This window comes from Gorilla gorilla, chromosome 16 (assembly GCF_029281585.2).
Source record: "Gorilla gorilla gorilla isolate KB3781 chromosome 16, NHGRI_mGorGor1-v2.1_pri, whole genome shotgun sequence".
Classification (NCBI taxonomy): Eukaryota; Metazoa; Chordata; class Mammalia; order Primates; family Hominidae; genus Gorilla; species Gorilla gorilla.
Window position 1 is genome coordinate 37,278,905 of NC_073240.2, and position 19,668 is coordinate 37,298,572.

Sequence of the window (19,668 nt, forward strand, 5' to 3'; positions counted from 1 at the left end):
TGGGACTACTGGCGCCCGCCACAACGCCCGGCTAATTTTTTGTATTTTTAGTAGAGACGGGGTTTCACCGTGTTAGCCAGGATGGTCTCGATCTCCTGACCTCGTGATCCGCCCGCCTCGGCCTCCGAAAGTGCTGGGATTACAGGCGTGAGCCACCGCGCCCGGCCGAAAGTGACATTCTTTACTGCCGGCTGTTTGATGACGTCGGATTTGTTTCAAGTCTGTTTCTCAACAAGGACAAAACTGCCTTCCACGCGATGTACAGAAGTTGTAGGGCTTCCTCAACACAAGCCAAACTATGTTTACAGCGACCCTAGTGAGTTTTCCTGCTCGGACCATGACAGACTTGGTAGAGTGAAGACATGGTTTCTCGGCAGGCCAGTCTACTCTCCGAGGAGCGCTCAAACTGGCGCGTTAGGAAGTGTATTCAAATCGCGCGCTCTGGCAGGGGCTTTCGGGGGCTCACGCTGAAGGATCGCGGGGCACTCGTGAGACCTGCCGCCTGGTCTGTGCGTCAGGCCGCCCTGGCTTCTAGTAATTGGGAGAGTACAAAGCATCCCTTGTTGATCCTTTGATCCTAGGTGGGCGATGCCCTGGATTCCTACCTGCCTACTGAAACTCTGGCGCGGCGCCTTTCCAAGGGCGGCCGCTACTTCCTGGTTGCTTTGCCCTTAACTGACATGGCGGCTAGTTGCCTTCGGCCGCACCACTGCGGCTGCTCAGTAAGCCAAGCTAGGGCACTCTGGTGTACAGCCCGTCCCCGCCGCGGAGGTGCCGGTGGAGCCTGGGACCGGGCGAGTCTCCGCCCCGCTTTTGCTGCTAGGGGTGTGTTTCAGGGGGGATTGGGGCAAGCCAAGCAGGCGAGGACCCGGGCCTGTGCCGCTCTTTGCCTACCCCTCATCCCTCGGCACCAAGGCTACTTGAGCCCCAGGGTGTTTTTTCCTTGTTCCCGCCACGTCCTGGTCCCTGGCCCAACATGATACTGACCAAAGCTCAGTACGACGAGATAGCCCAGTGCCTAGTGTCTGTGCCGCCTACCAGGCAGAGTCTGAGGAAGCTGAAGCAGAGGTTTCCCAGGTAAGTGTCCATCTCTCCCCTCTCACAGCCCTTTGCCTGCAGCAGCAGTGCCTGGGCCGCCCAGGCAGCGCTTAGAACCACGTGTCACACGTGAGGGGAGGAACACCAGTGTCAGGCGTTAGGAGGTCAAGGTTGGCGGAAAAAGGTTTATTCTTTCACTCGCCTTCCACACAAAACTCTTAACGGTGAGTTCATGGCAGCCTCCCAAGGCCTTGCAATTAAATTCAAGTCAACAGATATTTATAGAAAACGTGGTACGTGCTAGGTGATGGGTGAACATAGTAGGTGCTTCATAAATGACCAGAGGTTAATTGACAGATACTAGGAATGAATGATGAGTGGGAATATTAATTGTAGATTCGAAAGGAGCAAATGGAGGACCCTTTTCAATTAGCCGTTGGAAACAAACAAGGGAGCATAGGGGTAAAGCGGCTTCATACTGTTTGACTGTGGCTTGTACTGTTAACTGTGGAATTAAGTGACCTCAAGGGTTCTCAATCCAATCAGAGAGCAGGGTACCCAGGGATTCCACTCTTGGGTCATTGGCCATTTGAACAACCAGATCTAAAGTTTCTCCATATATGTTATGTATACACACATTCCGGGTGTATTTCATACTTCCTCCCCCAAACACTTCTTTTTTCAGCGATTTTAGAATTATCCAACTTTCTAAGAAAGGACTTTGGGAATTATGTAGATTTCTCATTTTAATGAAGTGGAAACTGAGACCCAAACATTACATGAGGAACCAGTTGAGGACAACCAGGTCACTGTATTTATGTTGTGTTAAAAGCAGAGAATGTTTGTTTACTTTTTTCCTAATGAAAAACCAAATCCAAACCTGTACCATTTTGTTTTGTGGCACTGAGCATGGTTATTCCTAATGGAGAGCTTCCCCATCCTTGACGTATTCAGTCCCTGAACACGACAGAAGTAATTTCTTGAGAAAAGAAAGGTAATTGGATAATAGGTATCAAAGTACAAATTGAAGCATAAGTTTAAGTTCTGTTATGACTTCGCTTTTTGAAGGACTTGGTTTTCCTAGTCTGTAAAATGAAGGAGTCTCTTTTCAATATTATCCAGATTTGATTTAGGGCAATATTTATCCCTTTATAGCCTTTAGTATTTTATCAGACTTGCTAAGAAGGAACAAAATTGACCCATAATTTAATTTTCTGTCATTAACTCTTGCCAGTTCTGCACACGAACAGTGAAATGGGTGAAGACTGGTCAGCCAAGGGAATAGGTAGATTTTTCTGGGCAGTTTTAAGAAAAAGCATACATTTTGATATTCTCCTCTCACTATGTATGCAATCACTTGTAATTTTGCTTTTCTTTCTCTTCTTCTCCCTCTTTTTCTCCTTTTCGTTCTTTTTCTCTAGCAAATACCTTGTCTTCTCTATAATAAGTAAGTGTCTGTTACTTTAATCAACACTTAAACGAAAGCCTCCCTTCCTGTGTGACACCATGCTGTCTGGTGTATTCTCTTATGCTCTTTTCTTTCTTATTCATGATATACTCAAATCTTTTTCACTTCTCCCAAATGCCATACAGGGAATAAATAACAACTCTCCTTCCACAGGAAACTTTATTTAGAGAGAGCTGAACTACTAATCCGCAAAAGAAGGGATTAACGAACTATTTAGGGCTGGGTGTGGTGGCTCATGCCTGTAATCCCAGCGCTTTGGGAGGCCGAGATGGGAGGATCACTTGAGGCCAGGAGTTCCAGATCAGACTGGGCAACGTAGCAAAACCCCGTCTCTAATAAAAATCCAAAAAATTAGCTGGGTGTCGTGGCATGTGCCTTTAGACCCAGCTACTCAGCTACTCCAGCTGATACGGTGAATCACCATATCAAGGTGATTGTTAACTTGTTACATTACAATCCATTGGCCTGTTTTGAACTTGAATGGATCTTTTACCCATGCCTGATTTGTTATCATCGTGCATTATTCCTTTGTAAAATGTTGCTTGTGAGTTGTGCAGATCTTACAAATGTCACCTTTTATTATACAATATCAAAAAATTACATTTGCTAATATCATCTCTAATCTCATCAGAAGTCTGTAAGATTTGAAGCTGTCAAGCTTGTGGTGATGGATATGAGCATTCCAGTATTTGAATTTTCCCTTGAAAGCTCAAATTTTATCGTTGGCAACAAATGCTATTAGTTGTTTTCCTTGAAATGACAGGCTCACATTGTTTATTTTTGAGAAAGTGTCTGCCAGATACTTAAATCTGAATAATATACTTTGTTATCATTAATTCAAGTAAAAATGGTGTTCCCTAGAAAAAGTAGCTAGTTCAGCTCTCAAACAATCATACAAGTGCTTTCCTGGGAGGCAACCATCATACTTTGATATGAAGTATATGTGCTTTGTATTTACTCTAGTCATACAGAATATTAAAAGGTTGTGTATTCAAGGGTTGAGATTTAATGCAATTAATAAGCGAATATTCTTAAGTGAAAGTCTTGTTTTGTTTTGTTTTGTTTTTCCTGCACATGTGTGGCAGTGAATACAGTGACTACTAGTACGGTTATGATGCCTATGATTTGTGCCTTGATTTATGCTCAGGAGCTGGCAGTTTTACTCACCATTGTTTTTGTACCATAAGTCCAAATGTGAATACAGCGCAAAAGGAAAATAATGTCTTGCTATTTTTATAAAAATGGTCGTGTTGACCCTGTAGACCTGTGAGAGGGTGTCAGGGACTCCAAGTCCACAGCCACACTTAGACAATCACTAGCTAATTCAAATCAAAGGATAATTATGTTTTCAAGGATTTTGATGTATACTGACAAATTTAAAAAAATTGTACTAGTCCTTTTACTAGCAGAGCGTGAGAGTCTCTGTCTCTGCAACTTTTCCAGTATTGAGAAGAGTCATTATCTAATCTTTAATATGTTCAATCAAGAATGACATCTTGTAGTTAGCATTTTAAAAATTATTATAGGTTGTACCTTTTTCCAAATTTTTTTGACCACTTAATTTTCCTTTGAATTACCTGTTTGGTATCCTTTGCCTAATTTTCTGTTGGCATGTCTGTTGTTATTGTTTATTGATTTATTACTTATTGATCTGCATATGTTCAGGATGTTGGTCCTATATATGTCATATTTGTTGCATAAATTTTCTCAGTTGTTTGATTTTAAATATTGTTCTGCTTTTGATATGGTTAACTTTTAAATGTATGCTTTTTTTTTCTGACATCTTTGCCTTTATACTTAGGAAGTTCTTTTCTATCCTAATACATGAAAGAAAAAAATATTTCACCTAAATTTTCTTTTAGATTCTTTATGGCTTTGTTTTTTATTCTTAATTTTTAAATCTTTCTGGCTGAAATTTATTTTAGTAAATGCTGAGAGGTGAAGATGTAGCTTAATTTTTTTCTCCAGCTTAATTTTTCCTCTTACTGTGACTTCTGGGGTAGCCTCACTTCTTCATGGCTTGTTTTGACTGAAGTTACAAAATTATGTTTTTTCAAGTCACTGTGTTTTACTTGGTCTCAGAATCCTTCACTTTAAAATGAAGGAGTAGGACTTTGTGATCTGTAATATCTTACAACTCCAAAATTCACCCTCATTCTATTTTCGTTTCTACAGTTTTACCATACAGTAAGTCATCATTTAATGTCTTCGGTAGGGCTTTGGAGACTGCAACTTTAAGTGAAACAATGTATAATGAGAGCAATTTTACCATATGCTAATTGTTATAAACAAGAATTAAGTTCCTATAGCATATTTCTGGTCATAATAACATCACCAAACTTCTAAATAAAGACCCAAGGCTGGGCACTGTGGCTCAAGCCTGTAATCCCAGCACTTTGGGAGGCCGAGGCGGGCAGATCACGAGGTCAGGAGATCGAGACCATCCTGGCTAACACAGTGAAACCCCGTCTCTACTAAAAATACAGAAAATTAGCTGGGCACGGTGGCGGGCGCCTGTAGTCCCAGCTACTCAGGAGACTGAGGCAGGAGAATGGCGTGAACCTGGGAGGCATAGCTTGCAGTGAGCTGAGATGGCGCCACTGCACTCCAGCCTGGGTGACAGAGCAACACTCCGTCTCAAAAAAACAATAAAAAATAAAATAAAGACCCAAAACACATCTAATATTAAACATTGAAATTAATGTGAGCCTAAACAAGTAAGATAATTATTTACCCAGTTTTTGGTGAGTCAGTGAGTGATGGTGGTCATAGTGGTGGTGGGTTAAATCTAAGAGTATGTGTTTGCAAAGTGAAATTTGTGAGAAGCACCTCTTACCACCATGTGTTCAAAAGCAAACAATAGCCTGTTCAACAGAGCGAGACCCTGTCTCTTCAAAAAAATTTAAAAATTAGCCAGGTGTGGTGATACATGCTTGTAGTCCCAGCAACTCAGGATGCTAAGGTGAGAAGATTGCTTAAGCCTGGGAGTTTGAGGCTGCAGTGAGTTAGGAATGTGCCACTGCAGTCCAGCCTGAGCCACAAGAGTTAGACTCTGTCTCTAAAAACAAAAAACAAAAAGCAAACAATAACAAATGTGGTGAGCTTGCTGAGCACTTGTGTACTGCATCTTTATTGTCATGCGTTTGTATGATTATCATAGATTTATGAATTTTTATTTTACAGTAATTTGTATTCATTCATTTATTCACTTATTCATTCATTTATTTACCAACCCGCTTATTCCAGTTTAGGATTCTGAGTGGCCTCTGGCAGCTCAGGCTGCAAGGTATGAAGCCATCCCAGCACGGGACACGCTCACACACACTCCAGTACTCACTCACACTGGGGCTATTTAGACATGCCAGTTCTGCAGACACACACATCATTGAGATGTGGAAGGAAACCAGAGTACTGGGAGAAAGTTCACGCAGACGTCAGGAGAACATGCAAACTCCACACAGACAGTGGCCCCAGCCAGGAAACAATTTTTTAAAATTCTCATCAACTTTATAACAAAATAATGTTGAACAAAATAACGTTATTTGAAGACTTTCTGTAATGGGCCCTTTGGCACCTGAAACATAGGACATACTACATTTGAAGTACTTGCTGAGGACACATTTATTGATTGACATTTTTTAATCTTTCTTGTGGACATTCTTAGAAGCCCCTAGTCCAATCAGCTGTTACTTATAAGGTTATATTTTACATTATAATTTCCTGCCCAAACACTACATATATATTTGATTATTTGTTACTTTTGGGAGAGTTTTTGGGATAATTTTAAGCTTGCAGAAAAGTTGCAGAAATATTACAGAGAATTCTCGTATACCCTTCACCCAGCTTCTCTTAATGTTAACATTACCATGGTACGATTGTCAAAATCAGTAAGTTAATTTTAATGCAATATCATTAATCTACAGACACATTTTTTGAACTTTGCTAGTTTTTTCACTGATGTCCCTTTTCTAGGATCACACGTTGGATTTAGTTGTAATGTCTTAAGTCATTTCCAATCTGTGACAGTTTCTTACTATTTCTTTGTCTTTTATGATTTTGACACTTTTGAAGAGTACTGGTCAATTTTATAGAATGTCCTTTCCTTTGTGTTTGATGTTTATTTTCTCATGGTTAGATTGAGGGTAAACACTTTTGGCAAGAGTACCCTGGAAGTGATGGTGTGGCCTACTTAGTGCATTACATCAGGGTCTGTGACTTCATATGTCTTATTACTGGAGACGTTAACCTTATTCATTTGATTAAGGTGGTGTCTGCCTTGGTTTGTGCTCAGGAGCTGGTAGTTCTAATGTTACTTTTATTATTATTATTATTTTTAAATTCTGAAGCTCTTTAATAGCTTTATAATCAACAAATAAAACTAATGGTGTTTTATAATAGGAAAATAATTTTGTGATATATGACAATGGCATTGCTTCATAAGGACAAGAAGAAAAATTGGAAATGTACAGTAGAACTAGTATGTTTTACTATAGAGTCTTACATATGTATTACTTGAGAGTGGAAATATAACCATAACTTGCTAACCTGTACTATGACTCTCAAAACAAGCTCTACCTGACCAAGCTACAATTACTGACTAAACCTGAACTCTTTTATCATGAGCTCATTCAGCCTCATGTGCTCAACCCATACTCATAAACTCTGTTCCAGAAACTGCCTAGTTGACAAACTCTGACCAATATCTAGTAGGACCACCTCATGACTAGTTCCGGCTCCTAGAACCTTCTAGGACCTCTTCCCTAATTCTTCATTTTGGGACACTCCACGGTTTCCTTGGTGTGGGTTTACCTTTGAGTTTTTGTTTTTTTTTTTTTAACTATTACAACTGCATTATAAAGTTACTATTGTTCCTTTTAATTAATACCTTGTGGGGATATACTTTGAGACTATGCAAATTTCTTGTTTCTCGTCACCCTTTTTCCCATTGATTTTAGCATCCATTGACTTTTTCGTGAAGCAGTTATTACTGGTATTTGCCTGGTAGTGATTCTCTATTTCTCTCACCAGAATATTCATTTAACCAGTGTCATCCACTGCCACCATTTTATGTGAAACGAACTACCCTACAATTAGCCCACGATTTTCATTGGTAGTTGCAGAGTTTTTCACCACTTAATTAGCATGTGGTCTATAACAGTGTGCTCACTATGTTTGTGGCACTGTTTGGGTATTAAAACAACAACAACAAACAGCAACAACAATAACAACAAAATAGCTGGGCACCTGTAGTCCTAGTTATTCAGGAGGCTGAGATGTGAGGATCACTTGAGCTCAGGGTTTTGAACTTACAGTGCATTATAATTGTGCCTGTGAATAGCCACTGTACTCCAGCATGGGCAACATAGCTGTACTCCAGCATGGGCAACATATTTCTAAAAACAAAATAAAACAAAACAAAATAGATAGGATAATGTAGTAACTAATTTTGGATAGCTTGTAGTCCGAGAAAACTAGTGTAAGACACATCCAATAGCTATAAAGTATTAGAATCATAGAATGTTAGAAGCCAAAGGATTCGTTGAATAGTTAGTTCAGATATGGTTAAGTAGCATTCTTAGGATTCAAATAAGTAGAATATACCTTGTTGGGAATTATTTTGCTAGTAGACCAAGCCCTCTGGCACAAGTTTAATTTTTCCTTGAGTTCCCTTACCATATATTGGTTATTTAGTCGCTGTACTAATGAATCAAACTCTTGATACCATAAATCGCTAAGCAAATAGATATCTGTATCATTTTGATATATCTTTGCCCTTAGAGATCCTGGCTTAGGTTTTTCTAATGGTGTTTTCCACATTTTGAAGCATGTTTTTTTTTTTTTCTATCTTGGCCCATATCTCCTACTGTCTTCCTACTCTTGGATTATGACATAGGCAACCATTCACTCATATGAGGTGCTTTAAATTACTGTTCCTAGTAAGATCTCAAAAGTAATAGGCAAAAACTTGTTTGAGTGGTCATCCTGTGCTTAAACCAATGTACTTAGTCATCTTCTTGAAATCCTCACCTCTCTTTACCAGAAAATGAGTTGAAACTGGCCATATTGTGTATTGTGCTGTGTACAGTGTTGAACTTAGTGGTTCTTGGTGGTGAACTTAGGAGTCCAATCTGGTAAGGAGTGGAGTAGCTAAAAAACTTGCTTGGGACAAGCACAACAGTTTTACTTGGCTCTTATGCTTATTTGAGGTGGTTTGGTTTACTTGGTGCTGCCATTGGTTATGGTTGTCTTTTTTGAACAATCCCTCCCACCCCCAATAAATGATGCATTTTAAGATGCCTGCTCTTTCCAGAGGGAGTCTCGTATTCCATTCTTCTTGCCTCCTATTACAGTTTGTTCCTGAGAAATGACTTGGCTCTATCTCTTTTTATCTGAGTCACAGTTGTCTCATCTGTAAAAGGAGAGGTGAAGTCCGACGGCTAGGAAGTAGAGGAAGCAGGATATCAAACCCAAGTAAAGTCAGGCTCCAGAATCTCTTTCTCGCTCTGTTGTCTCTTCTTGTTCAGTTCCTTAAGGCTGTGGTGACGGTGAAGTGAGATAAGGCATGTAAAACAGCACAGTGTAGAGCTCTCCGTAAGTTTTTAATGAAAAGTAAATATGATTTTTGTTAGAAGGTAGTAGCTGATCTACAGTAGAAGAAATGTCTGAGCAGTAACCTTTTGAAACATAAAACACAATTTTGCTTTGAAACAAAGTGCAGTAGATTTACAGAAAATGAAAATGTTTATATGGAACAGTTGGTTGTATGGCTGAACACGTAAGATATGATTATCAGTTGAATATTGTATCGTTAACAGAAACTTCTTTAAGTATTTCACAGTGATATATAATGGCATTTAAAAAAACCTTTTAAACCTAGATTCACTGATTTTTAAGAATGAGGGAGCATTGCAATGCATAATTAATACCGTAGGGCTTGGTATACTTAATTGAAATACTATTCCTATTGGCCTTGTTTCTCTCAGTTGAAATGAAAGTTGATTCTCAGTTTGTGGTCAATTTTCTACACTTCTGATAATGTTGTGGTGGACCTGAGTTCCAGAATAATAAGTGAGAATAGCTCAGAAAGAGAGAGAAAGGCTTTTATTGAACTGGAAATTCTACTGATGGTTTTGCCATAGAAATAGAATTAATTTATATGATCTTTAAAATTAATATTCATACACCCAGGAAGGATATCTAGGGTTATTTCTGTATTAATCATTGGACTAGGTAGGAATGTCTAAGAAAAGAGTATGATCATTTCATGTGTTTTCTTTAGTGATCTTTTACATTTTTTTCTGTATTATTATTATTTATTTTTACTTTGTTGCTACATTGTAGCTTAGCTTTAAAGACTCTTCTGAAAGGTTATTATGTTAGTGTATGGCCCCTTCACTTTCTAAAAGAAGTGTTTAGCTTTTATTAGATATTTGTGCATCTTTGCATTGTGTAGCTGCGAAAGGGATAAGAGCTTGAATTCTTCGCAGAGGAGTATTTGAAGAAAGCCTCAGATAATGTTATTCTAAGAAGAATCCACATGCTATAATTATATTTCTTATTAATTTGGGGGGAATTTTCATGTGATTAGAATATTGGCTACACTTAAAAAATCTATATTCAGGCATCAAACTTTAGTTTACTAAGTAATAACCCTTACCAGAATGATTGCTTGTGCAATAAGGAGAAATTATATATTTCTCTAGGGGAAAAAAAGGTTCAATAGAAGTATAGTTGAATAATATTTTATTATTTAACTTTTGACAAAGTTGACTGAATTTGCCGTTGTTTTTAGTACACATTTTGCACAGTTTTGCCGTATTGGTTGAATTTTCCTTAGAAACAAAACAATCAATATATGTTTTACTAGATTAAATCTGAAAAGTGACCTTAATATATGAAGTCATGCTCTGGTATAAAGATCATATAGAAGATAGGTAAAGAGTAAATGCTTCTTTATTTTTAATTGTCTTTTTATTGAAGGGAGATGTTTTCAAATGTATACTTGAAGATGTTTTTCCTTTCTCCATTCTGCTGTCAAGTTGCTTAAACAGTGAGCTGTATATACAGTGAATACATTTAAGCTGCTAGGGTGAAACTCCTAACTGAATGACAGTTCTCCATTTCTTTTTTCTTTTTTTTTTTGAGACGGAGTCTTGCTCTGCTTCCCAGGCTGGAGTGCAGTGGCGCCATCTTGGCTCACTGCAAGCTCCGCCTCCCGGGTTCACGCCATTCTCCTGCCTCAGCCTCCCGAGTAGCTGGGACTACAGGCGCCCACCACCATGCCCGGCTAATTTTTGTATTTTTAGTAGAGACGGGGTTTCACCGTGTTAGCCAGATGGTCTCGATCTCCTGACCTTGTGATCTGCCCGCCTCGGCCTCCCAAAGTGCTGGGATTACAGGCGTGAGCCACCGCTCCCGGCCAACAGTTCTCCATTTCTTAGGGGAGCAGAACACAGCTAGATCCTGGATTGTTTGGTCCATGGGTTTGAAGCTAGAGTAGAACAATCTGTGACCCACGTATGAAAGATGGTACATGCTGATCACAAATCCAACCCTGTTCTAGCCACTTTGGGGAACTAATACCTGCTTCACCTTTTCTTTCTTCTCTTCCCGTCCCTACCCTTTCATGAAACATATAGTGAAGAGTCAGTAGTCCTTCTTCGTAAGCCAAAGCTTCCTTCATGCCAAGGAACAGTGACATGGCTTGTCACTTTCAAATTACGTCTCTTGGCTGAAGGGTGATCTTTTCTATTCATTCTGGCTTCGTGACAGCAAGTAAAAGTTTGTTTGCTTTTTTTAACCTACCGTGGTGTTCAAACTGTGACCTCATAAATAGCTGGGATCTCATTGAGATAACAAGGACTCTGTAATTTTTCATCCAAAGTAAAATGTTAAATTTTCTCAGGACCTATTTCTTTTATGTGTTTGAAATACTATGATTCAGTGGCTAAAAAATGTTTAAAGCTATTATACTTAAAGCAATAACTTCAAGACTATGAGAATAAATATTTTGAAACAAAGCAATTCAAGTAGAGGAAAAAAGTAAGGTAGATTCATATCTCTTAATATAGCTGTTCAATGAAATATGTAAGTACTTGGTCTTTCCCTGAGCAAACACCGGCCCCTGCTAATTGAGGCAATTCTGTGCGAAGCCCAGTCTTTTTCTGAGGTTGTCCTGGGAGTAGTCGTCATATCCAAGACTAAGATTTAAAATACCTGGTATATCATCATTGCTCCCCACCCCCAACATATATTTATTTTTAATTATTTTCAGTCACTGTTAGTTAAGGCCTGTCATTTGTTCCAGGAACAAAAAAGGATGAGATATAAACTCTGAACTTGTGTTTATTCTGTTACATGAAATAGGAGGCATAGCAGACCATTGATATTTACAAGGTTTATCACTTAAGACTATTGAAAATCCCCAAGTTTGCAGTTAGCACTATATAGGATGGGAAAGGTCTACTAAGCTTTGGGATGCCGGTGTTGGCTAAGCTCACTTACCAGCAAACTGACTTGTGCATCCTCAGATCAGCCTAGTATGAATGATCCAGATTTATACTCAGCACATTTATGAGTCAGTGTTTGTCATATATATTTATGATTATTCTCAGATAGAACTTTGTTTAATCTAGGAATGTTTTAGGATGAATAGAGATGCAGGGTGAAAATTTTGTGGTTGGACATTTCATGCCTGTGGCACACCTTATCTTCCTGTGATTCTGTAGCTTATGACGTGGTGTCTATAGGGCTCTTGTAAGTGGCTTCTCTTGTGGTTGAGATCTGGGAGGTGAAGAGTCATTTGAATGTGTCTTCTACATTTACACATGAAGTTAGACTGGCACTTTTTAAAAAAAATTTGTTTCTGTCTACAGTTCTCTCAAGCTGATATCATTCTTTGCTTAAGGTATATTACACTGCTATTTGTTTTTGCTGATAATATTGGTAGGGAAAGCTAATAGAATTTGAAATTAACTTACACTTCGAGCCCCATTTAGCTAAGATGGTAAATGGACTGGGAATATGAGGCAGACTGTTCCTTGTATAACGTTAAAAAGCCCACAGACTCTTCCAGCCTGTATGTAACAGCCTGTATGTAACAAATAGCTGTTTCCTAATGGATGAAGTTAAAATTATCTAGATTCTCATTTTCTGAGGACAACTAAAATATATAAAGATAAAAATACATTTAACCTCAAGTTTATAACATGTTCAGTTTTTTATTTGCATGTTGGTGGGTGCACTTGGAACTCTCTACATGCAGATAGATCATAAAAGCTTGCTTGGGAGGGACCTGCATACCTCTCTTATTATTCAGATTCAGTGACTTATAAAGCAAGCCGGTGTTGGATCGAGATTGCAGTTAGAGATAATTTGGTCAAATCTGTTAATGTTGCAGATGCAGAGGGAGGAGTCCTACCCAGTGATTTGACCAAAGTTCCACATCTGGATGCAAAACTCTCCATTCATGCTTTTAAATTAGAGATCACAGACTCCCATCCCTCTAGGGGCCAGGCAAGTATCAACAACAAGTGAATGAATGAAGCTGACCTGGTTGGTTTTGCAGCTAGGTGAAAGTACAGTTGTGTGTACCAACAAGGCAGTGGCCACTTTATGCTAGCCATCCAGTGCCATGCAGGAATGTGGGCCTGGTGCTGCCAGGCCTTCTACTCTTTAGAAAGCAGCTCTAAGATCTGATTTTTTTTTTAAGAAAAAATAAAATACCCTGTTTTAAATGTTGTCAATTTGTTTGAATTTTTAAAGCACTGTGTGGGCCAACATTTTCCTGGCCAAACAGAACAAGTCTGTGGGCTGAATTTGGCCTACAGCCAGTGGATGCTGGTGCTCTTTCCAGCTTGTGAGAGCTGATGGTGAGCATCTTTTCCAGACTCTACAAACCGCGACCTCACATTGGTAGCTTAAAATTCATCCACAGTAGGAGTATTTACACCACAGAAATTGGCAAATGGTACAACCTGGGGTTGCCCCTTCTCCAGCCCTACCACCCCTCACTACCAAAGGCAGTTGTTAAGCCTCACACACCACTGCATTCTATCACCAGTCTGAGACTTTTGTACCTTATGGCTCCAAGGGATGTCTTTCATAGATGTTTTTAAACCCCGTTTGTTCTGATTTTTGTAGCCTTTTTTCTGAAAGAGACTCACACTACTACCATGTGTAACTCATTCATTCTTATAAGATTTTTGTCATTGTTGGGTTGTTGGGCTTTCTCCTTATGTTTCCCTTACTGTAGTTAGCATGGGAGCTGGAATTATAGTCTTGGGAGGACTATACTAGGAGGAGTACCTAGTATATTGTAAGTATTATGATACATTCATAATGGACATTTGATTGAACTTGCCTAAAGAATGCTGCTTGATTTTTTTTTTTAAAGCCATATATACATGTCTCATTTAGAAAAGTGAATCCTTTTTAAAATTGATTAATTAGCTAAGTTTAGGGACATTACAGTGATTCTTTCCTTTCTGTTGGAATTTAGAAATGCTCTAGTGGTACACCCGAGGGTTTATCATGTCAGAAATTATTTCTAGAAAAACTCAAGCTCAGATGTTACATTTTCATTTGGTAGTTATTCCAGTATAAAAACAGAGGGAAGATACCTAATTGGTAAGTTTCTTCACTTTTTGGTGCCTTAGAATCCTTATTTATAAAATGGAATTGTTATGAACTTGAAATAAGATAATACATATAAAATGATTAGCACGGTTCCTGATACTACACTGGTTGCTACTGCGGTTATATTATTGGAACCATTAGTTAATCATGGTTGCTTGTTGCAGTGGTATTTATGGTTATGATAGTTAGACTCAGCATATTAGAACTGAAAATATTTTGCGTAAAACCACCCCCTTCCAAGTATTTTCTTGTCTACTTTTCTCAAATGCAACCACTCATATCTGGAAGCTGTTTTACTTTTTTGTCTCAACTTAGTAAGAAGGGGGTTATGCATTTATGAAAGATACTTGAGTGAGTACCAGGTTTAGAGTCAGGGTTTCTCTATCAGGAAGTAGCTTGACTCCAGTAAATATGTAAGTTCAGGTGTAAGTCTTCCAGGGCAAGGAGATTTTATAGGATACCCTAGATCATCATGTCAGTGTGAATTGAACATTGATTTAGTGTTCAATATAGGTATTAATCAAATTTGAAGAATGAAAGTTTTTATTTTGTTGTTATTATTATTGTTGTTTTTTGAAATGGAGTCTCGCTCTCACCCAGGCTGGAGTGCAGTGGCGTGATCTCGGCTCACTGCAGACTCCGCCTCCTTGGTTCACACCATTCTCCTGCCTCAGCCTCCTGAGTAGCTGTGACTACAGGCGCCCGCCACCACGACCGGCTAATTTTTTTGTATTTTTGGTAGAGACAGGGTTTCACCGTGTTAGCCAGGATGGTCTCAATTTCCTGACCTTGTGATCTGCCTGCCTCGGCCTCCCAAAGTGCTGGGATTACAGGCTTGAGCCACCGCGCCCGGCCGAATGAGAGTTTTTAAAATGATCTGAAACCATTCATCATACTAATATACTGATTGTGAAAAGACCTTATGGTAAACACAAAGAAGTTGCATAAACTCTTAAAAAGAATGGATTGATTATTCCTTAAGACTTTGGTTTTACTAATTACGATGTATTCTAGAATGGTGCCTTCAAAGATTTCTTTTAATTTATCTTACTTTTGCAGTTCTGCTAATCACATAATTGTAATAGTAATGAATTGAATTGGGCAAGACAGTAATTTTTCTCCTTTAGTTTTCATTGTATCATAGAGCCTATCTTCCTCTAGGTTCTAGATCAAAGAGAGGGTTTCAGGTTTAGACCTACTTCAGTTAAACTGCTTAGGCCAGATTTGAATAAAAGTATTAAAACAGGTGAGATGTTTTTGCATTAAAAAAAAAACCATTCAAAAATTTGAGTGACACTTTGAAAAAAAGTTGCCTATTCCCAAAGACTATGGAAGCAAAAGCATAATTATGCTATAGATTATATTTTAGGGACAATTATTTGTCATATAACTCTTCTGAAGCATGGAAACAAGACTTGGTTAGTTTTATTTCCTCTGTTAGAGGTGTGTAAGGAGTCTAGATTTGGTTCATAGTCATGAAAAATATTTTATTCATGTGATAGCTTTTTGGACGATTGTATCCTGCACTGTATTACAATGGCACAATAAATTGCTGAATATACTGTCTGCTGAATATGACTTTACCATGAAAAATTTGATGCATGGAGAAGGAAAGGTTGGAATATATCAACCTTTTCTGACAAGGGACTTTGAATTTTGACCTAATACAGATGACCTTTGTGCGCAATAAAAATGAGCTTAATCTTGAGGTTAAGGTTGAGGTGAATGGCAGGACAGCGTGGTGGAGCTTACACTGACTGGAGGTGTATTGGTGCCTATGTGGCTATTGGCTAAATGGGAGTCCGGCACTTTAAAAATTTTTTTTTTTAGCATTTCAAGAAGCTTATTTATAGCAAGTTGTTTGGCTCTTTAATACCACCCCATTTCCTCAAAGCTCAGCTTTCTGTTTAGTTGTGGTAAGTTCATCTGTTTTTATGAAGTTTACTGTTTCTGAGTAAAAGGTATGACTGTGCTTTTATTTATTTTCTGTTCCATAGATAAGCTATAGAGAAAAAAATGTTCTTATGGCTTGTGGAAAAGACAACTGACATATGTAACCTTGGAACTGAAAATAAATGTTCTTTTAAGAAGATTTTTTCTTTGACAAGTTGAACTTTTGTCATCTAACTTTGGAACTGTCAGGAGAATTTTTAAGCAGTTTGTGCCTTTATCTAGATTATAATTAAGAGAATGTGTGGGAATTATTGTCTTGAAAGGCTTAGATGATTTACAGAATGGCTATTGCCTTGGAGGTTCATTTGAAGTGCATTGGCTAATACACTTACATTATAATATAATATAAAATAATATGATGATATAAAGTATTTTTAAGGTTTTGCCCACTGTACCTAGAAGGAAAATTGTTTTAAAACATGAATTTCTCTATCAAATATTTTATTTTCAAATACCTCCACTGATTTGTCATAAAAGAAATTACACTTTAGTGAACATCAGGAAAAAACCTGCTCATGTTATAGTACCTGAACACCTACTGAATAGTCTGCCCTAATAATTGGTTGAAACAACAAATAGTTGAGGAGAGTGCCAGAGAGTCTAATGGAAAGAACTTCTACTCTTTTAATCGAGCCTGCAAAATATATTCCCTGGGACTGATCAGCTCTGAAGCACTGAGGTTTGATGATTGGAATGGCAGGAAACCATGCTTTCAGGACGTAATGAATTGACGAGGCCATCCATCATTTGTTAGCATACGCTGAAAACGTGGGCTATGTGTGCAGAGGCCTGTGATTTAGTAAATACTTGGGAGATGAATAGAGCTTACACACAAGGGAAGATATTGCTGTCCTTCAGCAGCCTGAGACCCAGGCGCCTGCTGAGAAGGCCATCTGACGGCACATCATCAGTAACTGGCCTGTCACAGTCAGCAGTGCCCACCGACCATTGCCAGTATATTAAATGCATTTTTAATATCTGCTTCAGTAGATTTAATGAAGAAAATTTAGTTTCCATACTCCGAGCACTGCTTCCTCAAGTATTCTAAAGAATGAACTCCTTGCCTACACAAAAAAGAGGGAAGACCATGCTGGCAGCTAGGAGAGTTGATTGAAAAGGAAACTCAAACAAAATAATTGCTAACAAAAAATATATTTAGTAGAGTCAGTATCTTGTTGATGTGAAAAAAGAAAAGCTCATTTATTTTTTTTAAAGAAGTTTTGGATTAATTTTTTAGCCCCTAATTCCCTTTCCTCACAAGCCCTCTCCCTAGGAGGATTCGACCTGCTGGCAAAGGAATATAAACCTACTGCTCTGAAAGGAAATATTAGAGGGGGAATATTATGGTTTGGCATAATTTGCCAAATTTATGGATAGAAAGACTCCATTTTAAATTACTTTGTGTTTTGATATACTACTGTTGATTCTTAGGATTTTTGCATGAAGATATAAAGTGGAGTTTTTCTTAGTTACTTCCAAATTTTTGAATATTGAACTTTACTTGTAAACTTATTAAGGTGGTAATTTTTGCCTGGTATGCAGAATAGTTCAAAATGAATGTAAAAAAAATTAGTTGCCAACTTGATATAAAGTGCTCTTATGTATTTCTTATGCTGTAATGTTTCTTTAAAAATTACAATTTTTAAATGTTCTATTTTCAAATTCGGGCAAAATGTGTAGATTCATTCTTTTAAATGAGTTTCAATGCTGACATTATTTACTACAAAACAGCAAGACAACCAATTAGATGTAGTTGCAAACATGCACTTTAAACCCCTCTTTAAAAAAAACAAAAAACAACAACAACAAAAACAACCCAGAATATGCTCTCATGTTCACAGAAGAAGAAGCTACAGAATGGGACCTATAAATCTGATTCCTGCGTGTGTCAAAACAGTAATGTATTAAATGCATATTATTATAAAAATTTAAGACATGTCTTAAACACACTTACATTTTTATAACACGTGGCAATATTAAATAATACCTTTCCTTGTTAGCATCTGTTTGCCGTCATTGTTGGCAAGACCTATGATTTATTGCTCAAATTAATGACCAAGACCATTTTGGACCTGATATATGCCCCTAAGCTTATTACATCACTAAATAAAATAAAATGTATGCGCCTGTGACAGAGTTATTTTTATAATTGTTTATCCCTTTAAGTGCCCTATTCAGTGATTCACTGAAAGGTTCATAATGGTTGGCTTGTAACCAGAAAATAATCTCAGAAAGGTAAAATACATTGCTTGTTTAGAAATAAAATGCCAGAGTGATGGTGATGATAGGGGTCCCAGCAAGAATTTGCAATGCTCAAACTCTTTCTTTTCTCAATGCTCTCAGTGACCTCTTACTGAATTTTTTGATACGTAACCTCTCTACCACCATCCCAACTCTTAAAGCTATCTGTTAATGCTGGCACTCACTTTCATACAAACCCTGCATTATGGCTAAAGTGGTTTTTTGCTCAGACATAACGCTGTAAGGGTTAAATTATTCTGTACTTAGGATTTTCCAGGTACCATTATCACCATGCATTAAACTGAGCAAGATTATTTTCCTATTTTTCGTTCTTTTCTTTTGGGAGATTGGAACTTTACTATTTTTTATATTGAACTGTATTTGACTTCGTCTTTATCTTTCCTTTCTGAGGATGCAGTGTGATAGAACCTTCAGTATTTTTACAATAACCTGTTATTCATCTAATGTCACTCTGCTGCCTGACTTGCAATACAATATTATATGGCTTTGTGGTTTCTTTGCTCCACATGAAGTATCTCATTGACTGTCAGTTCTCCTGTCATCTGATGGTAAGGTCAAGTTTTTGAGAAGCTGATGCCTTGCTTCTGGATTGTAGTATCTACACCTTGAAACATATGGCGCTTCTTTGGGAACCTGAGAGTGTTTTTTGTGAGAAGATTATTATTTTGTAGATATTTGGGAATAATTCTCATTTATTTTATCACTCATAAATGGACGTAAAACTTATTATTTTTTTGAGACCGGGTCTCACTCTGTTGCCCAGGCTGGAGTGCAGTGGTGCAATGTCAGCTCACTGCAGCCTCGACCTCCTGGGCTTAGGTGATCCTTACACCTCACACTCCCAAGTAGTTGGGACTACAGGCATGTGCCACCACACCTGGCTAATTTTTTGTATTTTAAGTAGAGACGGGGTTTTGCTATGTTGCCCAGTCTGCTCTTGAACTCCTGTACTCAAACCATCCACCCACCTCCGCCTCCCAAAGTGCTTGGATTACAGGTGTGAGCCACCACACCTGACCTGACTTAGTCATTAATTATTAGTTATTAGTTATTGTCTTCATTTCACTTTTACTACATTTTAAACAAAATAGTCCATTGGAAACAAAAGGTTTTTTGCTTAGTATTCTTTCCTAAGGCAGTTGATACAATAAAGTTTTTAATAGTTCTCCCAGACATTATCAGGCCAACATGCATTCATGTTTTTTTTTGAAAAGCCCTATTGACCTTGCCTTTTGAAGCTCTCAGCTCCTCTCCCATTGCTGATCTTTTTACCATCCTTTTCATTTCATTTTCCTTGTCCTGGAGACTTG

General features: G+C 38.1%; 1 protein-coding gene across 6 annotated transcripts in view; it reads left to right on the top strand.

Moving 5' to 3' along the window:
* Nucleotides 1-446: 446 nt before the first annotated feature.
* Nucleotides 447-19,668, top strand: part of CDIN1 (CDAN1 interacting nuclease 1) — a 230,925-nt gene continuing 211,703 nt past the window's right edge. The window contains exon 1 of one of the 6 annotated variants that reach the window (XM_019011231.3): nt 447-1,077. In XM_019011231.3, the coding sequence (XP_018866776.3) occupies nt 977-1,077 (101 nt within the window). In that variant the 5' untranslated portion in view covers nt 447-976. The remainder of the gene's footprint in view (nt 1,078-19,668) is intronic. The other 5 variants (XM_019011232.3, XM_063698453.1, XM_063698455.1 and 2 more) reach the window with 5 other exon arrangements.